Raw genomic sequence first — 14,432 nt, forward strand, 5'->3', positions numbered from 1 at the left:
AAATTCATTTACTTCTATGAAGTAGTTTAGCAAACAAATCATTGCCCAAACTGGACACCTCGTTCTGTCAGAAGGGGAAAGCCTAGCACAGAAGTGCACTGGCAAGCCGCTGGAAACCGAGGTGTTGCAACACAGCGTCATGGCCTTTGATCATGCATTTCACTCAGAGGTGCTTTTGTTAAATGCACATGTATGTCAAGGTTACATAAACTCACAGCATAATGCACCTGCATAGCCCTGGGAACTTCACATAAGGTTGACTCCAAACATTCCATCAAGCTGAAACCAAGGTAGTGCCTTCCTGTATGATTATAAGATATGAAAGATCCCTCTGCCCCACGATATCACAAAAATTAACAAATGTGGCAGCATGACAGGGTGAACCTGGCACAAAGAAATTTAAAACACAAGTCACTACCATTTTCTAAACACAGATTTCAGACGAGTTTTAAATGAAAGCCACTAGTCCATAATACAAGGAATTTGGTAACGATATGAGTTGAAGAATTTTCCTTTCCTCAAGGAAAGCATACATACACACACCCCCTCCAAACTCCTCAAATTGTTTGGTGCTATGATAAACCACTGTGAGTTAAGAATAACCCTTTTACTACACTAAAATGTAAAGGGAATGCTAAAGAAGCCTTATGGAAGCCCAAAAGATTGAAGGACACAAGAGATGAGAGAGCCCTCTTGAAAACACTACGACCTTCATGTCTCTTGCTTGCTATATTTTTTGATTACTCTATTAATTTATTCCTTAATTCTAGTAAGAAATCTAAAACTATCATGTCAACATCCCTTGTTAGAATAGGATGCTGGGAATTTTTCCATTGTTGATGCTTCTAGTATGCTCTCTCCTATATGTTCTTTATATTCATACAATGATGATATAGTTGCAATTTATAACTGTTTTATCTTAAACTATTTGCATAATAACTGGGGTTTATCTCCTTTTATATGTGTTACTTCCTTGTCTCTTCTTGCAGCCACCATTTTCTTTTTCTTCTACTTTTTTCATCAAGGCCTCTTTTCATTCTGAGAAACCTTAACATTACTTCTGCTCTTCAAACACGAATAACCTCTCCCAAGAAATCACAGTAAATCCAGGTTTCTCTTAAAAGAAACAAATGTCTCATAATGTAATCCACATTAACAAAAAATGTCTCAAAGTCTCCAGTGCATTAAACTCAGTAATTCTAAGAAACCCAGACATGTGTACTACCACCTCATAAGAGGCTGCACATAACTCATAAAAGACTGAACAATAACTGGAAAGAGGAAAAAAATGGGTTTGGGGGGGGAAGGGGGAAGGCTAAGTAGAGACATGATTAGAGCAAGGCAAAAACTTTCAATTGAAGATTAAAGAAAGAACAAGCAGAGAAAACCCAAACCTTGAAAATTGCTTCCTGTCAGGTCTGCAAGCTTAAAATACATGCCAAATACACCACTGAGACCTTAGCCCTATCAGCACTCTAATGCATATTTCCAGTTAAAAATCATCTTCCCCAAAACAATAAAATAAGTTACAGTAAATCTTTAGAAATGCCACTTCTTCTCTCAAAACAAGAGAAAAGACTTTGGAGTGATAAAAGAAGCAGGGTACATTTTCTCAGCTCTGCGGCTGCAGCAGCATTTTTATACAACAGAAGCATATGGGTAAAGAATTTAAAAATATCTTACCATTTGCATCCTGCTAGAAATGTAAAGCATTAATGGTCCTGTAAAATGAAGCAAACCCATCATTTACCTGGAAAATCTTAATGGGATTCTGGCAACCTTCTCCTACAGACAGCTGAGAAACACAGTAAGGGACCTGAAGAACAAACTCAGCCCTGCGACAGAATGTTGAAGTGCAGTTATGTGGGCCAAGCCCATGTTAAAATCACACCTATGGTACATTATATCCTTTACAGTTACAGGAAGCTCAGGAGCATGACCTCTCTCACACAGACCACATTTATAGTCTCACAGGCTATTCAAAATGTAACAGAACATCATGCAAGCATACCACAGGCAGGTAAGTGCTAGTCCACCTGAAAGACAGCAAATACATTCAGAGACAAAGGATAAACAAATTAAAAGTAGGGTCATATTCCAAAATTACTTAGCTTAATAAGAAGTAGGTTGCATGTACATAAAGCCAGTGAAATAAAGATGTTACGTATTTTCCTCTCCAGTATTTGCTTTGCCCTTTTCCTATCATAGACCAACACCATTAGTTCATCAATGGGGGTTGTCTTCCTCTTATATGTATACACAGCCCTTAGTACAAAGAGGCCTCAGTGTCCAACTGGAACCTCTGTGTGCTCTAGTAATACAAATAAAAAAGGTAATTAGAAAAGACAAGGATTCCAGAGGGGCATGATAGATCCTTAATTACAGACCGGGGTGCCATGGTGGAGTCCAAAGAGACAAGTAGAAGGTAATATGCAGAGCAGCCACTATTTAAACCACTTCTTTGTGGTTCAGGGACAGGTTCTGATTAAGGCTTAATCTCTCAGGGAGCAGTTCTGGAAACGATAGAGAGTTCAATGAGGACACTTACGTGATGCACTGCAGCTCTCAAGGAGCAGAGTACATTTCCCACCATCCACAAAAGGTAGGGAACAATTTGTGATACAAATACATGGTACCTAGCTAAATGTTACATCCCTTTTGATCAGTTTAAATATATGGTTTTAAACAACAGTAAGAAGTGAATAAAAAAGGGCAATGCAGAGACAGGCTGCATCAGGAAAAGGTATGATGGGGTGGTCTCAGAAAAAAGAAAAAGGCTACCACTAGTTCATTTGGACAGGGAAATTATATGAAGAAAAATAAGCAAGGAATGTATACAATAATTATTTTTAAAAACCAACCAGACAAAAAAAAACACACACAAAAAAAAAAACCCAAAAAAACAACCAACAGTTCTTTGGTTGCAATCTCAAGGAAACACAAGACATTAATAAAAAGTAGGAGACATCTTCGCCTATATGTATGGTAAATTAGCTGTTTACTTGCATTCATCTGCTGAACAAGTTGACAAACTGGGTCACAGAGCGAGAAGTGTACAAGGTCTTTATACAGAAACTGGAATCTACTAGATGGAGAATAGGAAGAGACTAACAACACAGTTCCTACACGTAAGTTAAATCAATCATTTATCTAGCACAACATACAATAAGTACAACATGGTTTACTATGTAGGAAGACTATCTCAGTTACTAGAAAGCGGAAACTAATAGAGAATGTAACATTAGCTGCAAACTAGTAGCCAAGTCCAGCAGACACTTAAAAACGTCCTGTTCACGAGTATGGCTGCTCAAGTCTGAAGTTGAAACATGCAGCCCTCAAGTAGGGGGAAATCCCATTCATCCTGCCTGGAGCCTTTTACATCAGACTCCCCTCGCAGCACAAAACAGTTTTCTTTCCATGTTTCAGAACACCTTGTACACACAGAGCACTACTGCAATCTATTCAGTAAAAATACCATAATTGCACAATGTAGCAAAGTTATCAAAAAGGTTCTATTGATCATATTCAGTCCCACAGCAGCTGTGTTTTGCTTCCAAACCCTTTGACTGGTCAAGGGCAACTGATCTTTCAATGGAGCAAACACCTCCTGCACAAGCACTACAGGCTGGGATTTGTTGCCAGGGTTTGTGTTCAGGGATAAAAATGAGATTAAAAACATCATGAGGAGGAAGCCTGACCATTCTCACAGCAGCCTGAGTGGTGAAGCTGCAGGTGATTAACTGCCCAACAACTCCTGCAGGTTCCTTCCCTCCCCATCATTCCCAGCTGTTGCCTCCTGCCTGCACCTGCACCCATGCCCAGGGGGGCCCATCCCTTTCAGCATTCGGATTTCCTGCTCTGTCCCAGACCATTGACCCTCACAAATTGCACCCAGCAGGGATGGAAAAGAAGGGGTGGCTACATAGCAGGAGGACATCCTCTGCTTCTCGAGGAAGCATCCACTGCTAGGGACCAATGGCAGGTGCAGCACTTCCTCCAGTCAGTGAGCAGCTGGGCTGAGAGGACTGCAGATGCAGCCCATGCTCCTCCCAGGACAGCAGGAGACACAGCTGCACTTCAAAGGATCACATCTTCCACTCCCTAAGTAAGGAGCACTCTGCAGTTGAGCCAAATCACTCAAAGGACTGCACATCCTACTGATGGCAGGATGCTGTAACTAAACTAAAAACACAGATCAGGATTCTCAACAATGTGCAGTTTTGTTTTAAAATCAGGTGTCTTGATAGAGCACCAGACCTTACCACAGTACAGTTTCTGCAGTACTGTAGCTCTTTAGCACTGACTTTTCCCACCCTATAAAACCTGTTACCCACATAATCTGCACAACAGTCAGCATGGGCTAGACACCTGTATTTTGGCTTGAGGGAACCCATGCTCTGAAAGCACCACAGCAGGCAGTCAGATAGGTAGTCACATAGTAAGAGCTAGAACAGTAAAAGACTGAAGCTCCTACAGGTCATGCACTAAGGTGCCAAAATTTTACATTTCCAGGACTCACCTAGGCTCTGCATACAATACAAAGAGGAAGGAAGGTTCCTTACAACATGCCCTAAAATTCTTATATGCTGAAAAGGATACCTGGCCATGAAGTTAATCAAGACACAGCGGAAGGTAAAAGCAGGTATCTGCTTAGTGTCCCAAACTCCAGTTATCTCCTGGACTTACAAGAGTCCTTTGAGTGTCCTTTGGAAGAACTCTCTGAAAAGTGATAAATGCCCATTTTTTATTAACAATAGAGCATAAAGGTTCCCAAACCTCTTGCCCTTGGATACCACTATTGGTGACAGCCACAGTAGCAGCTCTTAGATCCCACCGCCTCACTCCAAAGCCATCAGCATGACTAACCCCACATACGACACTCTTCTGCTTTACACCCGACATCCCCACACCAGTCCCTGTATTCCGTCTTTCCATCTCTCCCACCTCAGACCACACACCACCACCTTCCAAACCAGCGACTCCAATCCCACATTTAGCCACACAGTCTTGACCCACCACCTTTTCTTTACTGTCCAATTGGCCACACCAACTCACCAGCCACTGCTCTGTTCTCCCTCAGCCTCCACCTTGCTACACTATCTGAAACCAGAAGCACTTTTGGTTGGCTGAAGACTCCTCCAGCTCTTCTGATTTCTTTCCCTGCACACGTTCAGAAATGCTCCTCTGCCTGACTAGCCATTATTAACAGTGACCTACATTCAAACACACTAATGTTCTGTTTTTGCTGCTTCAGTTCTTTAGTGGAATAGCCCTCAAAACCTAAGTTCAGCTAAGTTTGCAAAGGAAATGTACAGTTTAGTTAAAATACCAGCTGGGTCTTGTGGCAGCCTTTATAAACTGGACCTTATGAAACAATTAGAGCCACTTCTTTCATTAAACTGCCCTCCAAAAATGACACTGTAAAACTGATTCAGCTGGTTTGAGTTCATCTTTTCAGATATGTACCTGGATTAAACAATATTCAGGAAAACAGTACATTTTTTGCAGTAGAAGTACTGTACTTTTTCCACTTCCCTTGGACCCTGATTAAATTCCCATCAAAGTACATAGAGCCAAGTTGCATCAGGGAAGGTTCACGTTGGACATTAGGAGAATTTTACAGAGTGATTAAACATTGGAATAGGCTGCCCAGGGAGGTGGTGGTGTCACCCTCCCTGGAGGTGTTTAAGAAAAGGCTGGATGTGGCACTTAGCGCCAAGGTCCAGTTGACAAGGTGGTGTTCAAAGACTCAATCATCTCAGAGGTCTTTTCCAACCTAATTGATTCTGTGATTTTGTGGAAGTCTGTCAACTGACTCCCAGGGGGCAGGTGTTTAATCCAGCCCTAAGATATAAACACCATAAGCTAAGGGCACCAGGGCAGAATGTACGGTACTTTTGTTTTCTCAAGTTTCCATCAAATGTTTATATTTCATACAGAAAACATAGGTTGATGCAGCATTAAGAAGCTGAGAATGCCATGCACATAAAACTTACAAGACTGACAGCTGTCTTTGCAACTGCTGTTAGGATCCATGCAGGCCCACCCTGTGACCTAAACTAGGCAGGAGTCCTACCAGAACACACGCACAGGAGTGTGCCTGAAGGATGTGATACATACACATAAGAGAGTCTGGTTGCAGCTGCAGCAGCAATCTGCTTTCCTTTCCCTCCTAAAAGCTAAGAACTAATACTCCCAATTCCTATGGTTTTGCTTATTTTCTTGCAATTTTAAAGAAAAAGAGGAAATCAGCTAGCATGCAACTGACCCCAACCCCAAGCAGCATCATCGGCCTCAGGCTGCAGAGCTCCAGGGGTGCCAGCATCAGGCATCCACAGGAAGATGTGTATTTCCCTGAAGTCAGTGCGTGAAAAAAGCCTGACGAAGTGCAGCTCCAGGTGTGGGCTTGGCAGGAGCTGAACCAAAGAGATTCCCCTGTGAAGGAAGGCTGATGGGGAGGGATTTTGCACCCCTTCTCACATAAACCCTGCAGTGTTTCCTGTGGAATATTGCTGTTTTGATGCAGCGCAAGCTCAGGCTTCAGGAGTCCAATCACTCAGGGTTTGTTTACACTGGGAGAGCTCTGCTGCTAGATATGCTGGCATCGCTCCTCAGTGTGGATGTAACATATGCCAGAGAGGGAATTCCTCTGCCAGTCTAACGTACCACTTCCCCCAGCAACATTAACGAAGCCAACAAAAGCACTTCTCCAACAGCACAGCTGCACCAGTGGGGGGTACATGATTTTTACTGTTTTCCCCCTCCCCCCACCCCATGAAAATATTCCATAGGACTACCAAAGCCCTACAGAAGGGATGGATTCTCTTCTGGGCAAGCTGCCAACATCATCCAACAGCACTCACTGCAGAGCAGGAAAATGGAGACCTGTATTAAATGCACTTAGACCCAAGCAGTGTTTCATCGGCCAAGAAGGGACAGGGGCCTCTGCCCACAGGGTGTCAGTGACCCATGATGAGGAGCGGCACGACGGAAACTTCCTGCAGATGAAGCTGGTCACCCCTGCTCAACTCCTCACCACGATGGGAGTGATGAGGCACTGGAACAGGTTGCCCAGATAAGTCATGGATGCCTCATCTCTGGAAGTGTTCAAGGCCAGGCTGGATGGGGTTTTGAGCAACCTGGTCTAGTGAAAGGTGTCCCCTCCCATGGCAGGGGTGTTGGAACTAGATGATCTTTAAGGTCCCTTCCAACCCAAACCATTCTATGATTCTATGACTCTGGTGACAGGTAATGGCAGTAACCACATCATACTGAGAGATATGGAGAGAAAATGGCATTGTTCTAGGCAGCAAAGTGAGGAGAGAGCAGGACTGTCACACTGGTTGAGGATCAGGGAGTAAAGCTCAGCCAGCCAAGGTGCAAGACATTGCTTCCATGCTGCCAGCTCACAGTACTTTTGCAAGTCACGCTTGAAATCTCTTAAGGTTCCATCTCTTCAAATTACAGCCACTGGGTAACAACTAATTAAAATTGTTATTTAAGGAAGATGTATATTGAATTTCCCTCAGTGATTCATAGCCAGATTTTAATAATATATATGCATATTATATATAATATATAAAAATACACATGTGTGTGTGTATCTATAAATACACTTACATACATAGCTAGTTTGCAAACTTCAAATTTAAAGCCAGACTTCCAGTTTTCTAAGGCTGGAATTACAGTCTTAAACTTTTCCAGCTGAGCAATGTGGTGCTGTCAGCCACTAGCATGCAGCGTAACCAGAGGGGAGCGTGCTGGTCGCATCCCCACAGTTCTTCCTTTTCTCCACACAGACACAGCATTTGGAGAGTAGCAGTAGGGTACCTGAGGGCTAAAGAATCACTTTTTCTGTTGTCCATATTATGTAAAGGCATAGCAAGAATGTATATAAAAACTGTGGAAAAGACATTAATGAGAGTAAGACCAGCAGAACTACATTATTTTTCTGTGTTTTCTCAAAAAAACCGATTTAACTACCAACAGTTTCCTTAATTTCCCCCTCTTCTTAGGATCTGGCATGCCCTTATTTAACTCAGTCTAGACCTTTATGCAGGATCCAGTTTTCAAGGAAAAAGGCAGCACACACAGATACAAGTCCTCTGCTTCCTCAATGAGCACAGCAGAGTATATTTCTCTGGATAATATCCCAGTCACCAGAAATACAGAGCCAGTACATAGACAGAAAAAGCAAGGCTGTTTTCCTTCAAAGCATTCGTGCATCCCTGCTCTCACAAGGCAGTAGGGGTCACATAGTAAATGACAAGTCTGTAACAGAACCAAACAATCCTATGAAGCTCACAGTAACACTGATGAGAACAGCATGAATCCAGGAAAAAGGCACTCTAATGACTTTGGGATAACTTTTCCCCAGGCTCTCGGCTCATCCTTGCAGTGCTTCCACCCTGGGGCAACAGCATTCATACGCACACCAGCATTCCTCAAGCGTGCAGCCACCGCAGGCACAGCTGTCCAGCACAGATTATTCCTGCCAGAAGCACAATAATCTTCTTGGGAGGACTATTGCTGAGGGAAGAGAGCATATGCACATTAAAACGCAGATTTTGCTTCCTGCCTCCCAGGTCTAGTCCTATGATGACCTGCTGCTGCTGCTGCAATAGAAGCAACCACAATACTTTCCCAACAGATTTCAGTGAGCGAAGGCAGGACAGCCTTTGGGGTCAGCCAGGCAGACCCCAACAGCCTCACCAAGGCTTCAGGGTGAGAACATCCTGCCAGAAGAACTTCCAAAATGTAAGTTGCTCGGTGCCAACTAGCACCTGGAAATTTCTACCTTAGGAGTAATGTCTGCACTGCTGATAGGATGTTCTCAAGCTCTGTCTGGGCTCCACATTCAGCTCACAGCCAGTGTTGCACCCTCTGCAAAGATACTGGGCTATGAAAATCATCACTTGTTATTAACTCTGGCTCCGAAACACCTTTCCCTTCTTCTTCCTTTACAACACATGAAATACCATGTTCAGGTGACACCTTGTCACAACAGGAGAGAAGTGTATTTAGCCCCAATATTTACACGCGAAATCTGAGATAAGTGAGCATAAACCCCCCTTTACCTGAGCCATAGGCACACACGCTCATGGCTGGTGACATGGCTGCCACATGTGGCAGCCCAAACCCTGCTTTTGGATACTCTGACTCTCAGTGCTTGTGCTCATACACAACAATTCATTTGCCTTGTGAATCGCAAAGAGTTAATTTATTTCTAAATTACAATTCAGAACCCCTCATTCAGCCAAAGACCTCAATCATTAAAAAGAGAATCATACAGATCTATGAGGTATTTGTACAAAGATCCTAATCTTTGCTGCCATCAGTCCTGGTACTACCCCAATTAATAACCAAATTAATGTCAATGCCAGTACACAATCCTCCACAGGGAAAAGGAGTGACGTTTTCTTTCAGCCATGTACCAAGTCTAATCCAGCAAGAGAGAGAGCTGCATCTGTTTTCCCGGGGCCAGCCCCATGCTGTCCGTCTCCCACCTCAGCGATGCAGGAGCAGCAAGAAGAAGCAGCAGTGTTTTGATCAGCCTCCCACACGCAGCAGAGCAGCTCCTGGGTTGTTCAATCCTATGCTCAGTGCAACGGCTGGGGATGGTCCATTCGACGGAGGGGGGCCAGGGTGTGCGAGACCCGGCCGCACACCCAGCACTCTCCACATCCCCTGGCTTCAAAGCACCGAACCAGCTGCCCTCATGCCTTCCAGGAGCCCCTGACGGGAGGGGGGGCACCACAGGGTGTCAAATGGCTGCTGCATCACATTCCCCGATGCATCTTCCCTATTTTCCCCAAACAGAACAAAGCTGTCCTCAAAACGACGCTTTCTGTCGCACAGCTGACCAAAAATAAAAGTACAAACGAAACTTAATGGAGCGCGAAGCCTCATATGACAAGAAAAATTCCCGCTCCAATTCTGATCTCTGTTTACAGCATTGAAAGTGGGTCAAACTGGTCTGCGATGGAGGAATCTGTTTGGAAAATGATCTCTGCGAGGAAAAACATCTAAGTGGCAGACAACTGCACTGCAATGCTTCCACGGGGATCCTTTCCCTGTCATCAAAGTAATTCAGTTTTACCACACAAGATGGAAATCCTGTAACTTGAAGTTATGGGTTTTTATTCAAACTACTTAAATTCAGTAATTCCCTATCTTTTGGAGCAAATCAGCTAACCAGGGTGTTTCAGCGCAGATCTCCGTGCTTTAAAAAACTAAGACGTGGCTGGGTTTGGACAGGGTGGGGGAAGCTGTTGTTGGTTTTGTTGATTTTGTGTCGTTTTTTTTTAATAATTGCCCTCATTTTTGTTCATTTCCTGTGTTCAGGACAAGGTTATTCATCAGTACCATCACACTGCCTAACCCAACTATTTTGTTTTACCCTGTCATGGTCTCTTTCAAAATGCAAAGGAATGATTATTATATTAAATGGGAGCCCAAAAATAAGAAACAGTCTGTAACAATATTACTTTCCAAGGTATTTTCATTCCGACTTCTGGAAATCCGGTGAATTTAATATCTGTCCTTTCCTGTTGTTCAAGATAGAAGATGATCGTAATGTAAACAAGTTCAGCCAAAACTTCCTGGCAAGAAGCTCTGTAGGTTGTTCTGTGCAATACTGGTATACAAATACACAGCAACCTAAAGGAAGACTATACTACAGCTTTGAAACCCACTAATTTGTTTTATCGACTTACGAAAATTCTGTTCTTTGACCTTCAAGTGCTTGATTCCTTTTATGGTCACACAATCTTCATTTTATTTTATTCTGCTAATTACTCTCAGGGTACCCAGAGGCTTTAAAAAGCACAAAATGCCAAAAAATGTATTACTACATTCCTGCACGTATTGAATCCTCTTTCTAATCTGTTTTTGAAAGAAAGAAATACATTTATAGCATTTTCTAGAAAACATCCCTAAAAGCACCCCAAACTGATAAACATGCCTTCATATTTATAATTTGTATTTTTTAAATGTTCTCTTTAGTTTTAGTTACTATTTTGTATTTACAGAAAAAAAATGAGCTCTGTGAGTCCTCAAAGTGTCTGCTAATGTCAGATATTTATAGAAAGTTATGATCTCAAATGATTTTAAGAACTGAATCAGTCTACATCCGTGGGACAAACCTCATCTCTTTTAGACTTCAAAAATGTCCAGTTGGAGACTTTCAGGGCAAATAAGGAATAGAAAGGCTCATATTTTAAATGCACTCAGTATAAAAAAAGTAACATAACAAACAGAAGTAGCAAAAAATACTTGGAAGAAATACCATGGCACAGGAAGGGATCTACATTTTAAATCTTTTTACTAACAAACAAAGAAAAAGAATAAAGTAACACAGAAACAGCTCAGATGTAACATAGATGAGAACATGAAAGAGGTATGGGATATAAATTCTGAGTCTACAGAAAAAGAATATTTACAAAGTTAGACGGAAAAATGAGTTTGTGAGTCTCTTAGACACATCTATGAATTAGAAAGTGCATTGTGAATGGCCCATCGAAATAAGTACAGTTACCCTCACAAAACCAAATATCCCCTTAAAAATATTTAAAAGGGCTACTTCTCCCCAGACTCAAAACTAAGTCAAAGCCAGAGAATTCACAGCGGGTCAGCAGGGATGTCCAGAGCAGCCGCCTGTCCCAGCAGCCTGCTCAGCGCAGGGTGAGCTCGGGGAGGTGGGAGGCTGTGAGGCGCCAGCGTTCCTCCCGCCCTGGCTGCCATCCCAGCCTGCACACCACCCGCTGCAAACCCCGAGCTGCTGCACCACGAGGTCCACAATAAGTCCCACTACAGCTCTTTGCACGCCGGGCTGGGGTCGGGGTGGGCTGTGGGGAGCTGGGCACCTCTGCAAGCCCTCCTCTGCATATGGGCGCTGCGAAGGGACCCCTGCCCAAACATGAGAGGTGTTTGCTCCTCTGAGATGAAAAGAGAGCCTTTCATTCATTAACCAAGCTGTCCACAATTATACTGTAACAGAAAAGCACATGTAGTTGGGAAACTCCTTTAACACTTGTTTCTGTTATGCTTTTTTGTTTATTTTGTTGTTCAGTAGAGCCTCTTTCCCAGATTGAGTGCAGGACCCCATTTTACTAGGCTTGACATCTACACAAAGGGGAAAGACCTTTTCTGCCCTAAAGCTCAGTACCCAAAGTCCAAGAGGTGCTCAGGGAGTATGCCTGGAGTAGCACTGTGGGACAGGCTGCCAAAACCCTCCTCGGGCTTGGTGCCACCAGGCAAAAGAGCCTGGGGACAAGCAGGCATGGGCAGAGCCTGTCAGAGCCAGTGGATAGTCAGGTGGAGGATCCCCACCTGCCCCCAGCCCCACATCACATGTGTCACCCCAGATGGCAGAAGACATTTACCTGCTCTGGAGCCCCAGTTCACATCCCAGAGCACTGGACAACAGTTTGCACCTCATGTACCACCTCCACAAAGCCACAGCATCTTGGGAGCAGGGACACCCTCTTCAGCTCTGTTGCTCGACCAGCCAACTTTGGGGGAAATGGTGGCAGGGAAAGCTGGCAGCAGCAGCGGCAGTGGTTTCAGCTGTCCCCACTAGCCCCACTGGCCACCATGGTGGTCCCTGAGTTACCCATGCTCACACAGCCACCCACACAATGTGCCTGCTCTCATCACTTCCATGCCCACCCATAGCACTGTGGGCTCCCGTGGGGTTTCTGTACCCCAGTGCCACCTCCTACCGTACCTGCGAATTTGGGAGGCAGGAATGATATGCTACACCTGCAGAATGGGACTCCAGTCCAGAGCCACGACCTCCATGCTACAGTACAACACATAACAGTAACAACCCCAGTGGGTGGCAAACTGAAGAACCGAAGGGGGACAGCCCAGCCCAGTGTCCTGCTGAGCTCAAGGCACCGGTTTCAACTTTGCAGGTCTGCGGACAACTTGAAACAGAGCCACAAAAGGTAACAAAAGCCCACTGTCAGCATGCTCCAATGAGCGGAGTGCTCTGCCAACTGCAAAAAGTGAAAAATACGCTGTTATTTTCAAGCAAGGAGTTATCCCATCAGCATAGCAGATGACCTTCATCAATCTTCTCTTCACCACCTTGGGCTGGCTCGCAAGGAAAGTTTTTTGTCAGTATGTGGATCTCTATGTGCACTACGATACTGAACGTCCGGTGGGAAAACGGTATTGTCCCAAGTTTTGAGGCACAACCAAACCCCTCTCCCTCTAGCTGAGCTACGACGGGAATTACGTACGCACACAGAACACATAAAAGTTACCTGACAGAGTACATTTTCTTCAAACACAACACAGACTAGAGCTGTAACGCTTTTTCAGCCCAAAAAAAAAGGGATGAGATTTTTTCCACAGGCTACCGAACAGTAAAGGACCCAAATAAAGCTAAAACAGCCTTCAAGAAAACTAAGCATCAAACGCTAAAATGTCCCTCAGAGGCTGGAAGGGATGAGCTGAATCACCTCCCAAGCGAGGTGAGGCACCGGCTATTCCAGCAGTTGCGTAGATAAGTTTGCAGCCGGCTCGTGGCACGCAAGAAAGGGTCCATAGTCCACCCCCCAAAATTAATGCATCTCCCGTGCACAGCCAGGACTCCGCTTTGGGGAGCGGAGCGTTTGCAAAACACTTGCGGAACAGTGGCCCCTCAGGGGGGAAGCCCTTCCAGCCCGGCTGCCGCTCCTCGCTCTTCCCCGGCCCCCCGACGGGGACCGATCCCCGCTCCGCCCTCCCCGGGGCCGGGGGTCCCCCCTCCGGCACGGGGCGCGGCGCGGGCGGGGCTGGGGGCGGCGGGCCCGGCCGCACAAAGGGCGGCGGGGCGGGGGGCGCCGCGCACTTACTTTGTCTATGGTGCCCGGGAGCAGGCGGTCGAGCAGGCGGCAGAGCACCACGCCGTCCTTCAGGGAGGACTGAAGGAAGCCCTCTGGGTCGGAGATGGTCTTTTTGGGCGACTCCAGCACGCCCAGGGCGATCAGCCACGTAACGGTCTGCTCCGCCGAATTCATGGCGATGGCGGCGGCGGGGCGGGGGTCGCGGCGCCCCGCGCCTCGCGTGGGTTTTGTGTCTCCCCCGGCGGGGGCTTCAGGCGGAGGCCGGCGGCGCCGCCCCCATGTGAATGCAGATGACGACGCCCCGGCCCCGCCGCTACAGACACATGCAGCTGCAGTGCCGCCTCCTCCCCGCCCCCCCGCCGCCGCCGCCGCCGCCGCCGCCGCCGCCCCATGACATCACTGGCAGCGGCGGCGGGCGGGGGCCGCGCGCCCGCGGAGACCCGCGCACCGCTCCGCGCCCGCTGCGCGCACCGAGGGCCGGCCGGCGGGCGCCCCCCGGCGGGCGCCCGGAGCCTCCGCGGGCGCGCAGCGGGGCGGGAGCGGCAGCCGCGGGCACCGCCGGCAGCGAGGAAAAGTTGCGGGATCCCCCGGCCCCTC

At 46.0% G+C, this 14,432-nt stretch overlaps 1 protein-coding gene across 1 annotated transcript in view; it reads right to left on the reverse strand.

Annotated features, from left to right (window-relative positions):
* Positions 1–14,076, reverse strand: part of ARHGEF7 (Rho guanine nucleotide exchange factor 7) — a 118,277-nt gene extending 104,201 nt beyond the window's left edge. Inside the window, exon 1 of the mRNA XM_082277313.1 lies at positions 13,845–14,076. Within this exon, the coding sequence (XP_082133439.1) occupies positions 13,845–14,009 (165 nt within the window). The 5' untranslated portion in view covers positions 14,010–14,076. The remainder of the gene's footprint in view (positions 1–13,844) is intronic.
* Positions 14,077–14,432: the final 356 nt, after the last annotated feature.

This window comes from Coloeus monedula (genome assembly GCF_965178545.1).
Source record: "Coloeus monedula genome assembly, chromosome: 3".
In the NCBI taxonomy this organism is placed as follows: domain Eukaryota; kingdom Metazoa; phylum Chordata; class Aves; order Passeriformes; family Corvidae; genus Coloeus; species Coloeus monedula.